The sequence below is a fragment of the Halictus rubicundus genome, chromosome 2, assembly GCF_050948215.1.
Source record: "Halictus rubicundus isolate RS-2024b chromosome 2, iyHalRubi1_principal, whole genome shotgun sequence".
NCBI classification, from domain to species: Eukaryota; Metazoa; Arthropoda; class Insecta; order Hymenoptera; family Halictidae; genus Halictus; species Halictus rubicundus.
In genome coordinates, this window is record NC_135150.1 from 11,690,813 (window position 1) to 11,708,093 (window position 17,281).

Sequence of the window (17,281 nt, forward strand, 5' to 3'; positions counted from 1 at the left end):
AACGAAAAGTTAAAGTATGCGTTTTGTGGATCTCTGTTATACACATGCATCTGCAGTAATATATGATATTCGTGCACTCTTCTCATCCGTTTTCTGTTCTACGTTTCACCCGTTCATTTTGCCTAGAAACGCATAAACGTCTAATTAAGGAGTGTACGCTCCATTCGTGTGAACAGTTTCGAAATGTTGCGTCTAATCTCGTTTGTAATGAGTCGATTAGGATATGCCAGGCATTGTTCGAGTAAAATTTTGCTCGCGTCTGGTCCGTGGCGGCTAGAAGCGGCGCGCAGATGCAGCCGATCCCTCGGCGTTTGCAAATCGGTCCAGGTAAACGACTCGGATACGAACGACCTACCAAGGTCGCGCGCGCGGCCAGGAATTTCTTTCGTTCTTACTTGTTGGGTCGCTTCACCTGGTCGGTCCGAGCCGGAGAAAGAGAAGAGAGAGGGGATCACGGGGCGAGGGGACGAGCAAGACGAAGAGCTGGTTCACCGCTCCTTCAGACCGGCTCGGTTCTCTCCGGGCCCTTGCACGAATTCGCGATGACTCATCCCTCATTCTATTTTTCTTTCACTTTCTTCCACCGTGAACTCTCATCATCTACCGTAGAAACACTGGAAAATTGCCGGGTTCAGAATCGAAAGCGAGTATACACTTTTTCAAAATTAGACCAAACGAGTTTTGAGTTTTTTTTTATGGAAATGTTAGAAAGATCAGTTTACTATGCGTAACAACATTTTTTTAATTTTTTAGTGTACTACTTGATTCAGGTACACGTTACCATCAAAATCCTACGAAATCTGAACAAATTCAATCCTGTCTGTTATTATAATCCATCAGTCTCGTTTAGAGCTCACATTTTTCGTTAATATTTAGTGATAGAAGATCATGAAAACACACACTTCAGTTTTCGAATTTCAGAAAAAAGTTTTCATTTTCTTCCGACATTCCCCCCCCCCTTTTTTTTTGATAACCGTTTGTTTTACGAAATAAAGTATTACGTCATAAAAGTCGCAGCCTGTCCAGGTCTATAAGTTTTGTCGAACATATTTTTCGATACAGTCAATAATTTAGAAGATATTCGAGAAAAACTGTTTGATGCGCATTTAATTAATTGTTTTAATGTTTTTCCGTTATCCGATCGAGCTTAAACTTTTTTTACTAATTGGGACAATTCTGGGGGTACCGTAAAAAAATTCAAATGTCGAAAATAAAAGCCACCCTAGTTGTGTACTTTGTAAGCTGCAGCATGTGCTGCAATTCTGCATTCGACCGCTTTCTATTTGACTATCACAGATAGAATTGCGTTTTGGCAGGGTACATTTGGCAGTCGTTTACTCTTGGATACGATGAAACTAGAGTTATATTTGAGAGTTTAAAATGAAGGATTTTAAGCTGGACAAGACACAGAAATCGTGTAGTCAGCCACTTTCTATTCGACTGTCATGATAGAATTGCATTTTGGCAGAGTACTTCTGGCAGCCACCTACTCTCGGATACTCTGAGACCAGAGTTATATTTGTGAATTTAGAATAATGTTTTCATCGAGCAATTTAAGGCAATAAAAATCATGCAAAGTTACTTATTTCAAATCACTATTATTATTAGACTAGAGAAGTTTGTAGAAATTCATATTTTTATCAAGGAAGTTCAAGCAGTAAAAAATCAGTTAAAAATGAATTTTTTCTCTTGTCGAAACTTCATTATACTATGTTTCAATTCGTCAGATTTTTGTGTACTATAAAATGTACGTTGTCCTTACAATGTCATTTGGTTGCAAAACCGTGCAGGTGAAGCATCGAAATTATAGAATATCTTGAATTAATTTGCTTGATTTTCGTGATTACGGTCGAACGCTTTGATAGACTATATTCGAAGCTTTTCTTTTCGTTCGATACTCTGTGCAGTTAAATCGGCAATTAGCACCAATTGTGCGACGGGGGTGCGTTGTAAAGACTCGTAGTGGCAAATTGAAGTAAACGTGTACTGGACGGACGGATGGATGGCTTGTACTGTAGGTAGCAAAAGAACTGTGATGTACAGCGAAACTGCACCATGGAGTCACTGTTGGCGAATAAATCAATAACTTGGACGAGCACCCAATACACGATGCTGAGGGTCTAGAGATGAATCCTTCGCGCGCTTAATCGTACCTAAGGTTTCTTCCTCTGATCCACTCTCAAATACCACATCATAAAGTGAATTCATAAAATTTATAAAATCAAGCAGCAACTCTTCATAAAAAAAAAATGTCTAAATTCGCGAGCAATTACTTTCTCCCGATTAACTCCTGTGCACTACTGCGTTAATAGTTCGATCAACGTTAACAACCAACTAAGCGGGAAACTTATTTGTATACTTTTAAAACACTAAATATACATTGGGAAAGAATTTTCTTTCGGAGCACGCAGACATAATAAGGAATTCAATGAATGCAATTTAATATAATATATGTTTCAATGCACATAAACACGTTCTAGTTAATAATAGTTTTAGGTATTCTGATTGAAATAGATCCACAATTTTTGTTAATGAAAAACAACGTGGTGAATCGCTATACAGACCTAGTCGTATAATAGACTGCAAACGACAAGATTCGTATAGAAATTTCTTTCTATGCTAACAATTTTTATAGGTTGAGAACTGTGCGTTTGTGACACGCGCCGCGGGTTTGTAAAACATTAGGCTGTCCCAAAAGTTCGTTGCGTTTCCGACTAATAGACACAATGTAAATCAAGAATTCTAGATAAAATATATAATAGTAAATATTTTAATATAAGTATTTAAGTATAATATAAATATTTTAATACATATTAAATGTAATATAAATATTTTCATAAATATTAACCCTTAACGGACCAATGCCGCGTATGTGGGGGCAGAAAAAAATATAAATATATATAAAATAAAATATAAATATATTCCTTTCTATACTTGACATAAAAATATGAAAAATAGCTTGGACCTGGTCGGAAGTGAACTTGAAATACTTCCGGACCGTTAAGGGTTAAATGTAATATAAATATTTTAATTCGATATAATATAAGCAGACGTTAACAAAAAGATGATCGTGCCGAATATAAGGAAACTAAAAGCATTTTTATTTTATTTTCCCAATGAGGACAGTACACGAAGAAGCCCGTTTCTGATTTCTATTAAACAACCCATGAGAATGAGAATGTGCATAAAGCTTGTCTCAAAGAGTTGTTTCGGTCGTTTTTTAGTAAGCCTCGATTAACAGGTTACTTAGGACTGCATTTTTCTTAACACCCTTTATATGGTCGGGACGGCAGTGCGCGCGATGCCAAGCATCGACTGTCCTAGATACATAAAAGTGCGAGACAAGCTTCTGAAAATGGAAATGCACACACGCTAGGCGAAGAAGGAGCGAACGGTCGACGAACGAGAACGATCATTGTATTGTTTCGCGTTATCATAGCAAGTTTATTATTAGGCCGGCGCCACGCGGTAAACTTGCGAACGAGAAACTCGGCCAACCCCTTTCAGCGTGAAATCCGCGTAAAAATAATTATTCATGAACGGCTTACGATCTTCCGCAGTCGTGAAAAGTCGAGCGTGTGGGTGATCGCTGACGCTATAAACTTTAGCCGTTTTATTCACTGGCGTTCATTCACTAGGTAAAAAGGTTGTTCAAACTTTCCGAGATAAACGTTCTCATGCTGTTTATTACGTGGAAAATATTCACGACAACTCGAAAGATTTCGTTTAACTGGAAATTATGTCGTCCGCGAGAATGGTTAACTCTTCGCCAAACGAGTCGCTTCGACGCACGAAGACGTTTGACGACTCTCTTATGCACATTTATGGTAATTTCTTTTAAAACAGTACCGATAACGAATATGAAAACATTCGCCGACATTTGTAAATTTATTTCTCTGTTTTAAATGCGAATTTGTAACATGACAATATACACTCGTCAGTTCATATTTTACACTGCGGAATCAAAATTATTTACATCGGAAGCCAAATGCAAGTTTTATTCTTTCTTTTTTGTCTGCTGGTTTAAATGGCAGCTATTCAAGTTTCACCAAAAATGCATAAACGTTTCAGTCGTACACCGCAAGGGTTGCAGGGGTCAATTCGCGCGCATCCAAAGTTAAAACTGCGCGAACGGCCGGAAACGTTCGATGTTACGCGTTCGCGTGTCTGCGAGAGCGCGCGGGGTACCGCAAAGTGTTAAACATTGGTCCCGGCGATCCCGCTTGTAAATGGTACCGTATGTTAAGCCGAGGTTCATCGGCTGAGGAGCAGCGAAACCTGTTCCATCGGCTTTACCTGTTCCCTCGGCGTTTGCGCGGCTCCGCCGTGTTAAGGGAGGTCAGTTCCGGACCGGGCCAGATTTGCCAATTTCTCCGCGAATTTGCCAAACACGCCCCCCTCCCCCCTCCTCGCTCCCGTGTTTCGCAAGTTTCCAATTCGAGAGCAAGCACGATGACACGGTTCCGCGACGTGGTCGGGTCTCAGCAGATTTCTGCGTAACGCAACGCGAAATCTGGTTTCGCCACGCTCGTCATACGATTAGGGGCATTTCGCGGACAAACTCGTTCGATGGGCACCGATTCCGAGGATCACCGCAACTGTTAGGCAAACCCTCTTCAACCCGTTATGGCGTTCTCGCATTCCCCGGCGGCGAATAGTTTCGCGTATTCGCGCTTTTCTGGGAAAGCGCTTGAAAATTGCCATTTTTGATCGTGGCGTGCGGAAAGTACGTTTTTGGAATTTATTGCGGGGAAACTAACGACGTTGTGGTAAAATCGTTTTGGGTATGTGTTTAGGCGTACTTCGACCGTGTAGAAGAATTTTTGTTTCGTACGGCGGTCTACGTTGTTTATAATAAATACCATTAACACGTCGACTGCCGCGTGAATGTTGTGCGTTTGCATTTTCCATCCCATGCGCACAAATGATCAGAGTTATTATTACTTGATAATGAAATTTGCACCTTACACTGTGGATAAATTAATATGCCACTAATTTTATGACCATCGTTTTTAAGTAAATAGCCATGACCAACCTGGCAGGTAACGTGTTAAATAGAGTATATATTAAAATTTTTCTATTAACAGCAGAAAGTGCCCTAAATTTTAGGGCCTAAACACCATACAAAAATAAATTATACTCTCAAGCCCGTTCAGAATGAAATATAAATATATTTAAAAAAGATAGGTCATACTAGCGATTTCAATTGAATAATAAACGAATGTATTCGACGAATATCAGCCAGGTCATTAACGATAATTTCCGTTATTGACATCGCCGTTGACGAGGTACATATTTGCCGTTAACAGCAAACGTCGGCAACAATTCAACAGAACGTAAATTATTCGCGTTCGACGCATACTAACGCGGTTCCCCTAATTGTTCCCGATGTCGTCCGTCCACAATGATTTGTGGCGTCGTAACTTTTGCCATTCCTGTGGCGTTAACAAACATCAAAAACCGTTGATTAACGAATAATTATTGAAGTCGACGTGTGCATAGGAGTCTCGTTTATTTGTTGGAAAAATCCAATCTCCGGAATCTTCAGGACGGCAAATCGAGCGAGCCGAACTAATTAGAAATTTATTTTCAAACATTAAATCGAGCGGCGCATGAGACGTGCTCACTGAAGTAAATGAACTCGCAGTTGGACTAAATACTTTCCTGTACTAATTAACATTATCTTGTTGGTCTTAATGAACGAAACTGATGGGAAGTGTTCTGTCATTCAACGCCGAATACATTGCGACAAAAGTTGAAGACAATTCGAAGACGGCCGTGACGGCGACATAAACCTCGTTTAGGTGCCATTTTGAGGAGAATTAAAATTTCAAGTATAAATACTTTAGCTTTACTTATGGCTCGTTGCAAATACATATAACTGCGATTAAATAAAATCCGTTTGCGGTCAACGAGTTTATAATTGATTGTTTATATTAGATGTATGCAAAAGTTTCAGCTGTCCTGTCAATTTTCTTTCATTTATACATTACAGGTACATTATCAGTAGATTGCAAATATGTATTTTATAGTATTGAAAAAGACTGAAACTTTTGCGTGCACCTAATAACTCTATACTTTATTAATAAATGAAACAAAAATATATGGAAGATACTCGAACTATTACAATCTAATGAAACAAGTAGAACGTTGCGGAGAGATTCTGCGAACCCAGAAATAGCGATCCGCAAGTAGTAATTTCGCGACAGGCCAATCGAGATAAAGCGAACATTGTTCTACAAAATTGCGGGCCAGCGTTACCGCCCACCCGGCGTACAGATTGGATAAATAGTTAACAAGTAGGCAAATCAAAACGAGTACGTTCGTTTCTCGTTTATGCGTGTTGCTCGCGGTGCGAATTTCTGATGTGCCAGTTTCGCGTTTACGAGCCACGACGACGACGCCCAAGTGATTCGGGCCGGTCGGGCCTGGTCCGACGACGCACGGTGGTCGATAAGTACGAAAACTGGGACAAAAATTTCGAAGAAATTATTTTATGAAAATTGCACAATTTCATTCGTTAATATCTAATACGCGTGTCTGATAAGTAGACTCCGGATTTTACACACTTATCACAAATAAGGCGCAATTTAAAACAACGGAAAGATTAAAAGATTTTAAAGGTATGAATATATTATTTTCGTCACGTTCAAGTTATCAGTGAATGATATAAATTTTTAGTTATCTCCCGTGTCTTGCAACTGATGCGCAAACTTTTTATTTTGCATAAAGATCCGGGGTCTACTGTTAAGTTTTCTTCCAAGTGAACTTCCTAGTGATTGAAAATTATTTAAATTTCCACAACCATATTTCTCTTCTGCCGAACTGAATACGTTCCGAATTGTTTAAGAAACTGAAAATACGGCTTTACAGTATTAGAATAGCAAAAAATTATTTTGATAATCGATGTAAATTTTTTGAGGGAAAACCCTCGACGCTTCAAGGCAATACATAAAACTGTCCCTAAAGTTAAGTGGGTCCCAGTTTTTTCTTTTTTGGCAGTTCCGTTCTTTTCGAGCCGTTGGATATCTATTCAGTATATTTATAATATTATTTATTTAACTTAAATTTTCATACTGATTTTTGTACCACCTTCCCGAAGAATCGACCACCGTGCGACGTTGTTCGAGCGGCACGAATCATGCGAGCCCGGGCGCGGCTAGAAACCAAGAACGTTCCCTCAACTTTACGAACTACCGCTCTGGGACACGACACAGTTTTGGTACCGGAATAATGCAAGATGCGGCTGCTATTATCGTGTATCTCGTGTTCCGAGGAAAAGCCGTTTAGTCTCGCCCGTTTGTCTCCCTGGTCGCGTACTGAAAATAGAAAACCTATCTCGTTTGCCAATTCGTTTCAATCGAGAGGCGAACGGAAATGACGATTGCTTTTCGCTTGCCACCGGAAGATCTCAGGAACTCGGACAAAAAGTCCCTAGAATTGTTCACCTTTCGATAACCAATTTAAACGTCGCGAATCAATAAAATAAACGCGAGAGCCAAATGTGTAACTCGCAGTAAATTTATACATTCACAAAATCAAACTTGCTTTTTTATGAACATAATATCAGAATTGTTAGGAAGATAAATTAGAATCAAATAGCTTAACAAATCGGTAAAATAATACTTAAAAATACTTCGTTATTCGTGCTGGTTCAAAAGTTAATTTTTATGCTCGAATACCGCGTGTACTAAACTTTGTCCAAAGCTGAAAGAACAATAGCTACGACTTTTAGATCTCATTTCATCGAATAAATTCTCTTTTGAAACATTTGTTACGCGTTAAAATATAAACTAAACGGCGTTGGTTGAAGTTTTCGGATGAGTGATATCTGTGAAGGAATGTGGACAGCGACGGTTGTTCGTGAATAGTATTAATTAATCGAGCGAAAGCATTGGAATTTGTTGAGTGATGGTCTTAACGGTGTCTGTCGATACGCGGAAAATTAAATCGACATCGCCCCTCTCCTCGGTCGTGTTATGTATGTATTCGAGTTTGCCGGGCGGAGAAGTTACACCGGGTATAATTGGAAAGTTGGAACAGAAGCGAACCGATCGATGGATGTCCCTATTGTTCACACAATACGCGGGCTGGTACTGTATGGAGAGGATCGTCGAACAAATTGAATAAAACAGGGGACGGAGTGACAGAAATTCGATGACTCTGTCAGCTCGAAACCGTCCCTCGATGTGTATCGTTCGGTCGCGCTCGAAACCGTAGCAACTTCTGACTAATTAACAATTGCAATGATCGCAGACCATCTGAAGACGGCGTCCATCAACGAAATCGAATGATTCGACGAAAATTTCCTGAAGCTTTCACCAGTGTCGCCAGATGAGGGGAGAAAGCACGAATTGAGGGGAAATCTTACCCCCTCTCTGCCAGGACCGAAGAATGCACGACAAAGATGGAACGCGTCACGTGACCGCGGTGGCAGCGTGGGGAATAGCGCGATAGAAGGGGAAATTAGAGTGGGGGAACAAGTCTTGATCTGGTCAGTGTCGCCAGATGAGGGGAGGAAGCACGAATTGAGGGGAAATCTTACCCCCTCTCTGTCAGTACTGAAGAATGCGCGACAAAGATGGAACGCGTCACGTGACCGCGGTGGCAGCGTGGGGAATAGCACGATAGAAGGGGAAATTAGAGTGGGGGAACAAGTCTTGATCTGGCCAGTGTCGTGAGATGAGGGGAGGAAGCACGAATTGAGGGGAAAAGCTTACCCCCTCTCTCTGCCAGGACCGAAGAATGCACGACAGAGACGGAACGCGTCACGTGACCGCGGTGGAAGCTTGGGGAATAGCGTGGTGGAAGGGGAAATTAGAGTGGGGGAACAAGTCTTGTTCTGGCGACACTGACCTTCACCGATCTTCAATGCTTCAATTTTCCAGAAAAGACAGTATATTGCAGAAACTTCTCAGTAATTAACAATTACACTGATCAGACCACCTGGCAACGCCCATTAACAAAATAAAATGAAAGATAACTCGAAAATTTGGTGAGGTCTCTACTGTATGTTTGACTCGAAGAGGAGAAAGAAATTATTTAACTACCGGCTTGGTCGACAGGAAATTTTACGTAACGATCCTTGATTTATCGACAACGTCGAAAATCTAAAGAACAACTTTTGTGGTAAAAAACCGTTCAAATATTGAAGGACATTGCATTATGCATGGCGAAGCCTCAGTCGACACCGACGCGGCGCGATAAACGCACTATCAATAAGGATACAGCCTTATTTAATCATGTTACACAATACTCTATCGTTGTGCGCATACATTAGGGTCGGATTTAGTAACAGCGACCTTGTTGAATCTCGCCCACAGTTTTTCCTTTTGAAAACGCTTGCAAAACAGTCTCAGTACGAATATGGTGGAAATGTTTCCGCTCAAACAATGGTATGTTTTTCTTTAACTTCTTTCCGTCGCGATTCGAAAGAAGTTGGATACAAACGAAGTTCCTTGTTTGGAACTGAAGTAGAGGACGTGAAGTAAAATTTTTCTCTTCTGTTAGATGACGAGTTCCAACAGTTTACAATTTACAAAAGCAGCGTCGCCAGATAAAGACTTGTCTCCGACGCTGTCTCTGTCGTGCACGTGTCACAATGTCACCTGACTAATCCGGTGTTTGGCAGCGAGCTTTTTTCCCTCGATTCGAGTCAATTTCCCCTAATCTGGCGACCCTGTCGGGAGGTCAGACCAGGCGTTTGCTGTAATAGAGTAATTTTTACTTTGGCTCGATTGAAGTGAAAATGAAAATTAACGGTTTTGTGAAATAGCGTTCCGCGACTGAACATTGAGGAGCCCTAAATGCGAGGACACCCTCGTCCGCTTAGGATAAAGGGGTCCAACAGTGACTAGACGTCGATCGGCCGATAAATATCAGACATTTCGATCCGGAGGGTCGTTGAATGGGCTCTCGGTCGAGGAACGCGCGTATTGTAGCATACAATACGGTGACTGGAGGGTGGTGTTTCCGTCTTTCTTCTTCGTTTGCTGGGTGTCAGCAGGTGATCGCATCAAGGTATATCGCGACACGTCACGGCCCGTCGTTGAGCACGTTGCGCTGATACGGTAGTTTGCTCGACGACCGCGTCTCTTCCGGAATTTGCATTCAGCAGGCATATGGCGGTGCGTCGGTGTTTTCACCGAGGATCCGGTTTCCGTGCGATCCCCGATATATGTACGCTGATCGACCGTCGATTACTATATACGACCGTCGAGTTCCGCGACGATAATTAAAAGAATCGAAAACGCGACCGCTCGAACGCGTCGCAACCCCTCCTTCTAATTAACGCCGATCGGCGAACCTGTCGGATTGATTAACGCTTCGAGCACCGCGCAATATTTATTAATACCTCTCGCCACGTGTTGCAACGATTCTTGCAAAGTTAATGACACCTTGGTGTATACCTGCCTTGGATCACCCCGCAGGGGTTGAAGGAGCCGTTCGTCGACCTTTGCGAGCGATAAATAGACTGCGGAGCTCTGCGCAAGATGATTTTCCGCGTTGTTTGCGAGAAACGGAAGTGAAATAGAAAGGAAATTTTCCTTTTAATAAATTTTTGCAGGTCTAGAATAGTGTGTCAGAATATGGGTGATGTAATGCACGAGTATGCGTATAGCAAAATTTACGAGAATTTATTAGAATATAATTTACGCAATATACAAGAATATAATACCATATACAAGTATGCATAATAAAAATATAGTGTTATCTATTATCTTAAATAATACTATCTAGCACAAAATTTGTAGAGGGAAGTTGAAATTAGCTTCTGTTGATGTGAGGAATCATCCCCTGAAACAGCGACCAGCTAAACTCAAAAATTTCATACAAAAAAGAAAATGATTTCGATGAGAATGTATCGTCTACAACATTACCAAACTGGTCAAACTGCATCTAGATCGAAGTGTACGAAGTGAATCTGAGATAAGGTAGTGTTAATGTAAACAATCATCCTTTAAGAATGCAAGCCGCTGTGAACACACTCCTCCTACCAAACTGTAAACGAACATGAATGTAAAAATCAATCCCATCTCATTTGCAAAATATATGAAAGTTCTCCAAGTTTTTTTTTTCCAAAACGTGGAAAAAGGAACGACGGGTGAAATACCCGAGGAGGCAGCGTAAGCCTTTTCAGTCGAAGATAAGCAGCTGAAATTTGCTCGGTGCAACATCGGGCGATAGGTGGATTTAATTGCGATTCCTTTAGCCGACTGCCGGGAATCGTACATCGGGATTCCAATACACTTTTACAACGTCGTACCCCCGCGGTTTATTGAAAATCGTGAAAGCGCGCGAGCGCGAGCCACGGAACGCAAAAATCTGCTCCGATAAGAAGCGGCCGAGAGCGCGCCGCGCCGCGAGGAACGAAGATATACGAATCTTCCGCTCGGCGAAGCGTGATCCGATAAAATGTATCGCCGTCGTCGTTCTGCTCGGGAATTCCTTTCCTCCTTGTTGTTGCTTTGCCTTCTCGCGTTTAACAGCCGGTGGAAGGCCCCCTCTGCTTCGAGAACGCGCGCGCGCGAGAGCGAGCGTTCTCCGCGCATTGCGATAACGTTTGTTGCTCGTACACAACGTTTAGTTTCGTGCCCTTTGAAAAGCACGGGGGAATTTGGAAATTATCTGGCAAAAACGAGCGAAATACCTCCGCGAGAGGAAATTTACATTTTACCCACCGGCGGTGCCCATCGTTCTAGCGCGCGATGATTTAGACTGCGGATTTTATGACAAACACGATCAATTACGAAACAGTGAAAATATTTGAAGAATTTGAAAATGCTGTTGCATCACTATCAAATCGTTAAAACTATTGAGAAAAGAAATAAATGTCTAGGTAGCTCCTGTGTCTTGGAATTAATTCAGGCAATTTTTAGTCTGCATAAAAATCTGCAGTCTTTTACGATCATGCTTGTCGGTATAGTAATTCTGCGATCGATACGGGTGAACTGAGCGGGGAAGTGTACCGTGGAAAATGTTCTTGAAGTTTTCAAATTCTGTTCGCTTTGATCCACTAATTTTGAGACGTGATTCTTTGAGACCAGCCTCGATCTAATCAAAATTATGTTAGATACAATGAACAGATTTGATGATGTGTCGCCAGATCAAGACTTTCTCCCCCACTCTAACTTCCCCTTCCACCGCGGTACCGTCGCGGCCCGGTCACGTGACACGTTTCTTCTGTACTGACTGAGAGGGGGTAACCTTTTCCCCTAATCTGGCGACACTGAATGTAAGTTAGCTGCAAGAAGATTGAAATTTTAAACATATAATTCTCTGAGACCAGCGTTGATCCAAACGAAATTATGTTAGACACGATGGAGATATTTGACAAGTTAGCTGCCAAACAATTAAAATTTTCACAAAATATACGTATCATTGAATAGGAATATTTATTTCCAATTTTACGGTTATTAAAATGCCCTGAAAAAATGAAACTGCTTTAGAATCTTGAGGTATCGTTCTCATAAATAGATGTAGGATATTGCTTGTTTCTTTCATGCTCCCCTAATCAATCTTCAACCCTCATTCTTCCCTCGTGTCGTGACAAGAATAAAAGACTTATAAGTAGACTGCGAATTTTATACATTTATGACCAAAATAGTAGATCGAAAATAGTGAAAACGTTCAAGAAAATTGACGAGCACTGTTGCACCATTTTCAACTCGTTAAAATTACTAAAAAATAAACTGAACATCTATGTAGCTCTTGTACCGTGCAATTAAATCAGACAATTTTTATTTCGCATAAAAATTCGTAACCTACTTACAAGGTTTAATACTAGAGCTACGACCGCCGACAAAATGGCGGGTACGGAATTCTTTAATCCTCGATTATTGGAATCGTTCAACAGATTTATTCCTTTGGACATGTATCGTGATAAAAATCGTCAAAGATCTAAATAAATACGTTCTTGTCGTTCTATACAGGGCGTTCCAAAAATGTTGAATGGGGTGATTCCTGAACTTATTCGAAGTAACTTTTACCTTTGCGAAAATGTTTTCCGCGGCTTTGTTATGTTTGTTGAAAAACACGGACCAATCAGAGCACGGTTACAGCAGATAAATTCCGGCTCGGCGACAGATCCGCTGAGCGTGGCGTTGGCATTGGCCGAGCTGGAATCCGTCTGCTGTAGCCGCGCTCTGATTGGTCCGTGTTTTTCGTTAATAGCTCCTGAACGAAGCGGCGGAGAACATTTCCGGAAAGGAAAAAGTTATTTCAAATGACCTCATAAATCGTCCTTTTCAAGGAAATGCATTTTTGGGTCACCATTATGAAGTATTATAAAATAGTAATTTTCGGCGCCTCGTAGATACAGTGTTAAAACAGTCGGACGTTCTATCAGCTTGATCTTCGTAGATTTTGAAAAAAAGGAGATAACGGAGTTGTTTTGAATTGTTGCAGACGCTGGACTTCGACAGGGACGGCCTGACGAAGCTGAAGAAAGCGATCAAAGCCATTCACAACTCTGGAAACGGTGAGTAGCACGGCCGGCTTAAAAATAATCAGACATCGGATGAAAGTTTCCGATTTCCCCTCTTTACTCTGCTTGGCCTTCGTAACGGCGAGGAGTTCTCAAAGCGTTTAATGACCGCCGTTCCGTTTAAATGGAAGTTTCTGCCGGTTTTCGCGTGTTTTTCTACCTGGATCAGCGTTATCCCATCTCGCGTTCTTCGTTCCTTTAATTAAACAAATAAGCCTCTTATGGGACACGAGGCTTGAGACTGCAAGATACTTAATTTCTCACGTTGGACACTTCCGTTCGGGTCAGTCGTGCAAATATGTAAATCTTCACGAGGGAGTTCGTAGAAAAAGAAGCCGAGAAAAATTCTTTTGCGAGTGTAACCCTTCGCCGTATAATAGCGAGTCAGGCTCGTAGACTGCGGATCTTTATGCAAAATAACAAACGTTTGCATCGATTGCAAGACATAAGGGCCAAATAAAAATTTCTTCTTTTAATTACTTTATTCAGCTGGAACTAATGGTGTCCTTAAATATTTTTGATATGTTCACTGCTTTAAATTTTGCATGAAATCCGCAGTCTACTCGTGATGAACATTTCAACCAAGTCCTACTAAATGCGAACCCTTTTGATTCGAAAGGAAATAAAGTTCTGTTGTAGCCAATACGTTGGCTCATACGATAGTTATAGATTTTGAAGAAATTAGAATTATTATAACCATGAGAAGCTTGAGAAATGTTTAAGCGATTTCTTTTCCGCTTAACTCTTTTCGCATACGGCGTTCGTGATTTAACGTTCGTTTTAATTGCTTCCGTTGTAAATGAATGAGCATATAAACGATATCCCGGTGGTTTTTTTTAGCGATGTTTTTTAAAGATCAATTTATTCTGTTCTGCAACAGCTCACGTCGATAACGAGGTGTACCTTGGAAGGGCGTTGGAAAGGCTCGGCGATGCGGCGCTGAAAGAACAGGAACCGGATATCGGCGCCGCTTTCTTAAAGTTTGCGGTCGTCACGAAAGAATTGAGTGCTCTAATGAAAACGCTGGTGCGTATGGACGCCGTACTTTCTGCCCCGGTCGTTCCGTTCTTTACGTAACAATAAATTATTCATTTGAAACAGATTCCACAGGAAAATAATTCGCAACTGTTCACGGGGGAAGACCGGTTATGTCGTAGTTTATATTCAAGTGCACCTTCTGCTAATTTTCGTTTCCTCGTTCGTTCGCTGAAACAATTCCGCGGTTTAATGTCCGATTTACCGGTTGCAACATGTTATACTGACTTCTGTTGCGGGATTATGCTCCGTCGATGGTTAACATTCTTTTATAATTGCAATTATACCGGTAGAAATTATCCTTAGAAATACACGTACAAAATTGGAAATTTTTTTTAGCGAAACCGTTAACATATTTTTTGGGAAATATATGACAAAACTTTGGTTTCATTGCTTCCGAAATCCTCTTCCCGAGTCAAACCGGTTCGACTCCATTAAAATTTGTAATTTTCAGAATGAAACCAATCAGTTATAAATAGAACAGTTGTCAGTTTTACATAAAGCATGCAACCGACTTTAGGCTGTGAATATTCATGCAAAAATTTTCTGTATAAATTACAACGAACAGGAGCTAAATAACAATGTCTCTGTCCTTAACAATTTTAACAAGTTGAAGACATTATATCGATAAATGCTTCTATTTTAATCTTTCTTGGTTTATCATATTTCACCCACATTGTCATGAATAAATAAAATAAATTCCACAGTTTAAGAACCATTAATTAACGTTAGCCCCTTCAACATACGAATTAAACGAAATTTGATGTGACAAAAGGTACCATTTATTATTGAACTCATCGTTTGTGTAAGCTTGACAATGAATTTTCATATAAATTCAAAACAAATATATTCGTGGAGCGATAATAAACATGTTGCTGGAAATATTTGATGTCAATATTAACCATTTGTGCTTTAACATCGAGCCAGACTAGCGATGTTATTAATAGGCTGCGGATTTTATGCATGTATGATAACAATGGGAGGGTGTAATTTCAAACAATAAAAATATTACAAGAATTTAAGACTATCAATATATTTCGTACACCTCGATAAAACCACTAAAGAGAGGAATAAATTCCCATTTGGTTCCTATGTCTTGTAATTAATGAAAACTATTTTTATTGTACATAAAGATCCGTAGTCTAGTTATTAATAAAATTCTATTTTGTTGTTGTCGATGTATAGGCATTGGTGACTGCGTAGGTATACAATAAATATAAACTTCCTTCTTCTAAGAAAAAGAAGTTCCAATAACTACAACCGTAAAATAAATCATAGTGCAAGGAGTTAAACAATATTTTACGGTATCATAAACAATGACCCAATAAATGCATGACACGATCAAGAAGTCTTTGTATGTCAAAGGATTAATCAACCTACTAAGAGAATTAGCTATATCCTAAAGTGAAAAATATTTGGCCGAAGTTACGAAAATTGGTCAAATCGGATTGATCTCAAATTTTGCACATAGCCTTATTTTGCATTAAAAACGTGCTTCTCAAAAGGATTTTTGGTGACTCGAAAAAAAAATGTATCATTTTCTACCTTACCGACAAATTTTGGTTAAGTCTGATTTAGGTTAGTGAGTGTCAAATAAGGTAGGAAATGATGTTAGTATGATAAAAAAAATCTTTCGAATCGCCAAAAATCCTTTTGGGAAACATGTTTTTGATGCAAAATGAACCTATCTACCAAATTTCAGCTCAATCGGATTTGACCGATTTTCGGAACTTTATTCAAATATTTTTCGTCGAATTGGCCAGTCGTTCCCTTTGAAAATTGTTACTTGTACCTTATCTGCCCAGCTGATATTGAGCAGCGTCCCTTCCTGTTTGCCCAAAATTGCGCGATTAATGTTACGCATGAATTATTTATGGACAGATGCAGAACATCAACAACATCGTGATGTTCCCCCTGGATTCGGTGCTGAAGGGGGATCTGAGAGGAGTCAAAGGCGACCTGAAGAGACCGTTCGAGAAGGCGTGGAAGGACTACGAGGCGAAATATGCGAAAATCGAGAAGGAGAAGAAGCAGCACGCGAAAGAGGCTGGCCTCATTCGGACGGAAGTGACGCCGGCCGAGATCGCCGATGAGATGGAGAAGGAGAGACGATTGTTTCAATTGCAAATGTGCGAGGTGAGGCCCCCTAAATCGTCTCCGGAACGAATCACAGTAATTCTATATATCTCATTCTCTCTCTCTCTCTCTCTCTCTCTCTCTCTCTCTCTCTCTCTCTCTCTCTCTCTCTCTCTCTCTCTGCGTATTTATTGCGACGATCGTTTGACAAGCGGCCTCGTCCGCGTCTCTGTTACAGTATCTGATCAAGGTGAACGAAATCAAAACCAAGAAGGGAATTGAACTACTTCAGCATCTAGTCGAATATTACCATGCGCAAACCAAGTAAGATTCATGGCGAATATTTTAGTCAAACCGTTTCTTAGTTAACAAGAGCCTCAAGAGGTGGAAACAGCTTCTTGGAAAAGGCACAATTGTGTAACACCGATCTACCGATTATTTCGTAATTTTTACGGATTTTTTAGTATATCCATCAGTAGAAATATCGTAATGTTGAACTTCCATTTTCCAGTTACTTTCAAGACGGCCTAAAAACCATCGAACACTTCGGTTCCTATGTGGCTGACCTCAGCGTGAAGCTACAGAAGATTAGGCAAACGCAGGACGAAGAGAGAAGGCGGTTGACAGAGCTGAGGAACCTCCTCAGGAGCTCCGGCTGCGACAAAGAAGTAAACCTCGAACGAC

The 17,281-nt window shown here is 40.6% G+C and overlaps 1 protein-coding gene across 2 annotated transcripts in view; it reads left to right on the forward strand.

Annotated features, from left to right (window-relative positions):
- The window catches only part of Asap (ArfGAP domain of ASAP), a 41,221-nt gene that overhangs the window by 12,267 nt on the left and 11,673 nt on the right, over positions 1 to 17,281 (forward strand). For both annotated transcript variants that reach the window (XM_076805281.1, XM_076805282.1), the window contains exons 2-6: positions 13,408 to 13,480; positions 14,367 to 14,512; positions 16,403 to 16,657; positions 16,836 to 16,921; positions 17,109 to 17,265. In XM_076805281.1, the coding sequence (XP_076661396.1) occupies positions 13,408 to 13,480; positions 14,367 to 14,512; positions 16,403 to 16,657; positions 16,836 to 16,921; positions 17,109 to 17,265 (717 nt within the window). The remainder of the gene's footprint in view (positions 1 to 13,407; positions 13,481 to 14,366; positions 14,513 to 16,402; positions 16,658 to 16,835; positions 16,922 to 17,108; positions 17,266 to 17,281) is intronic.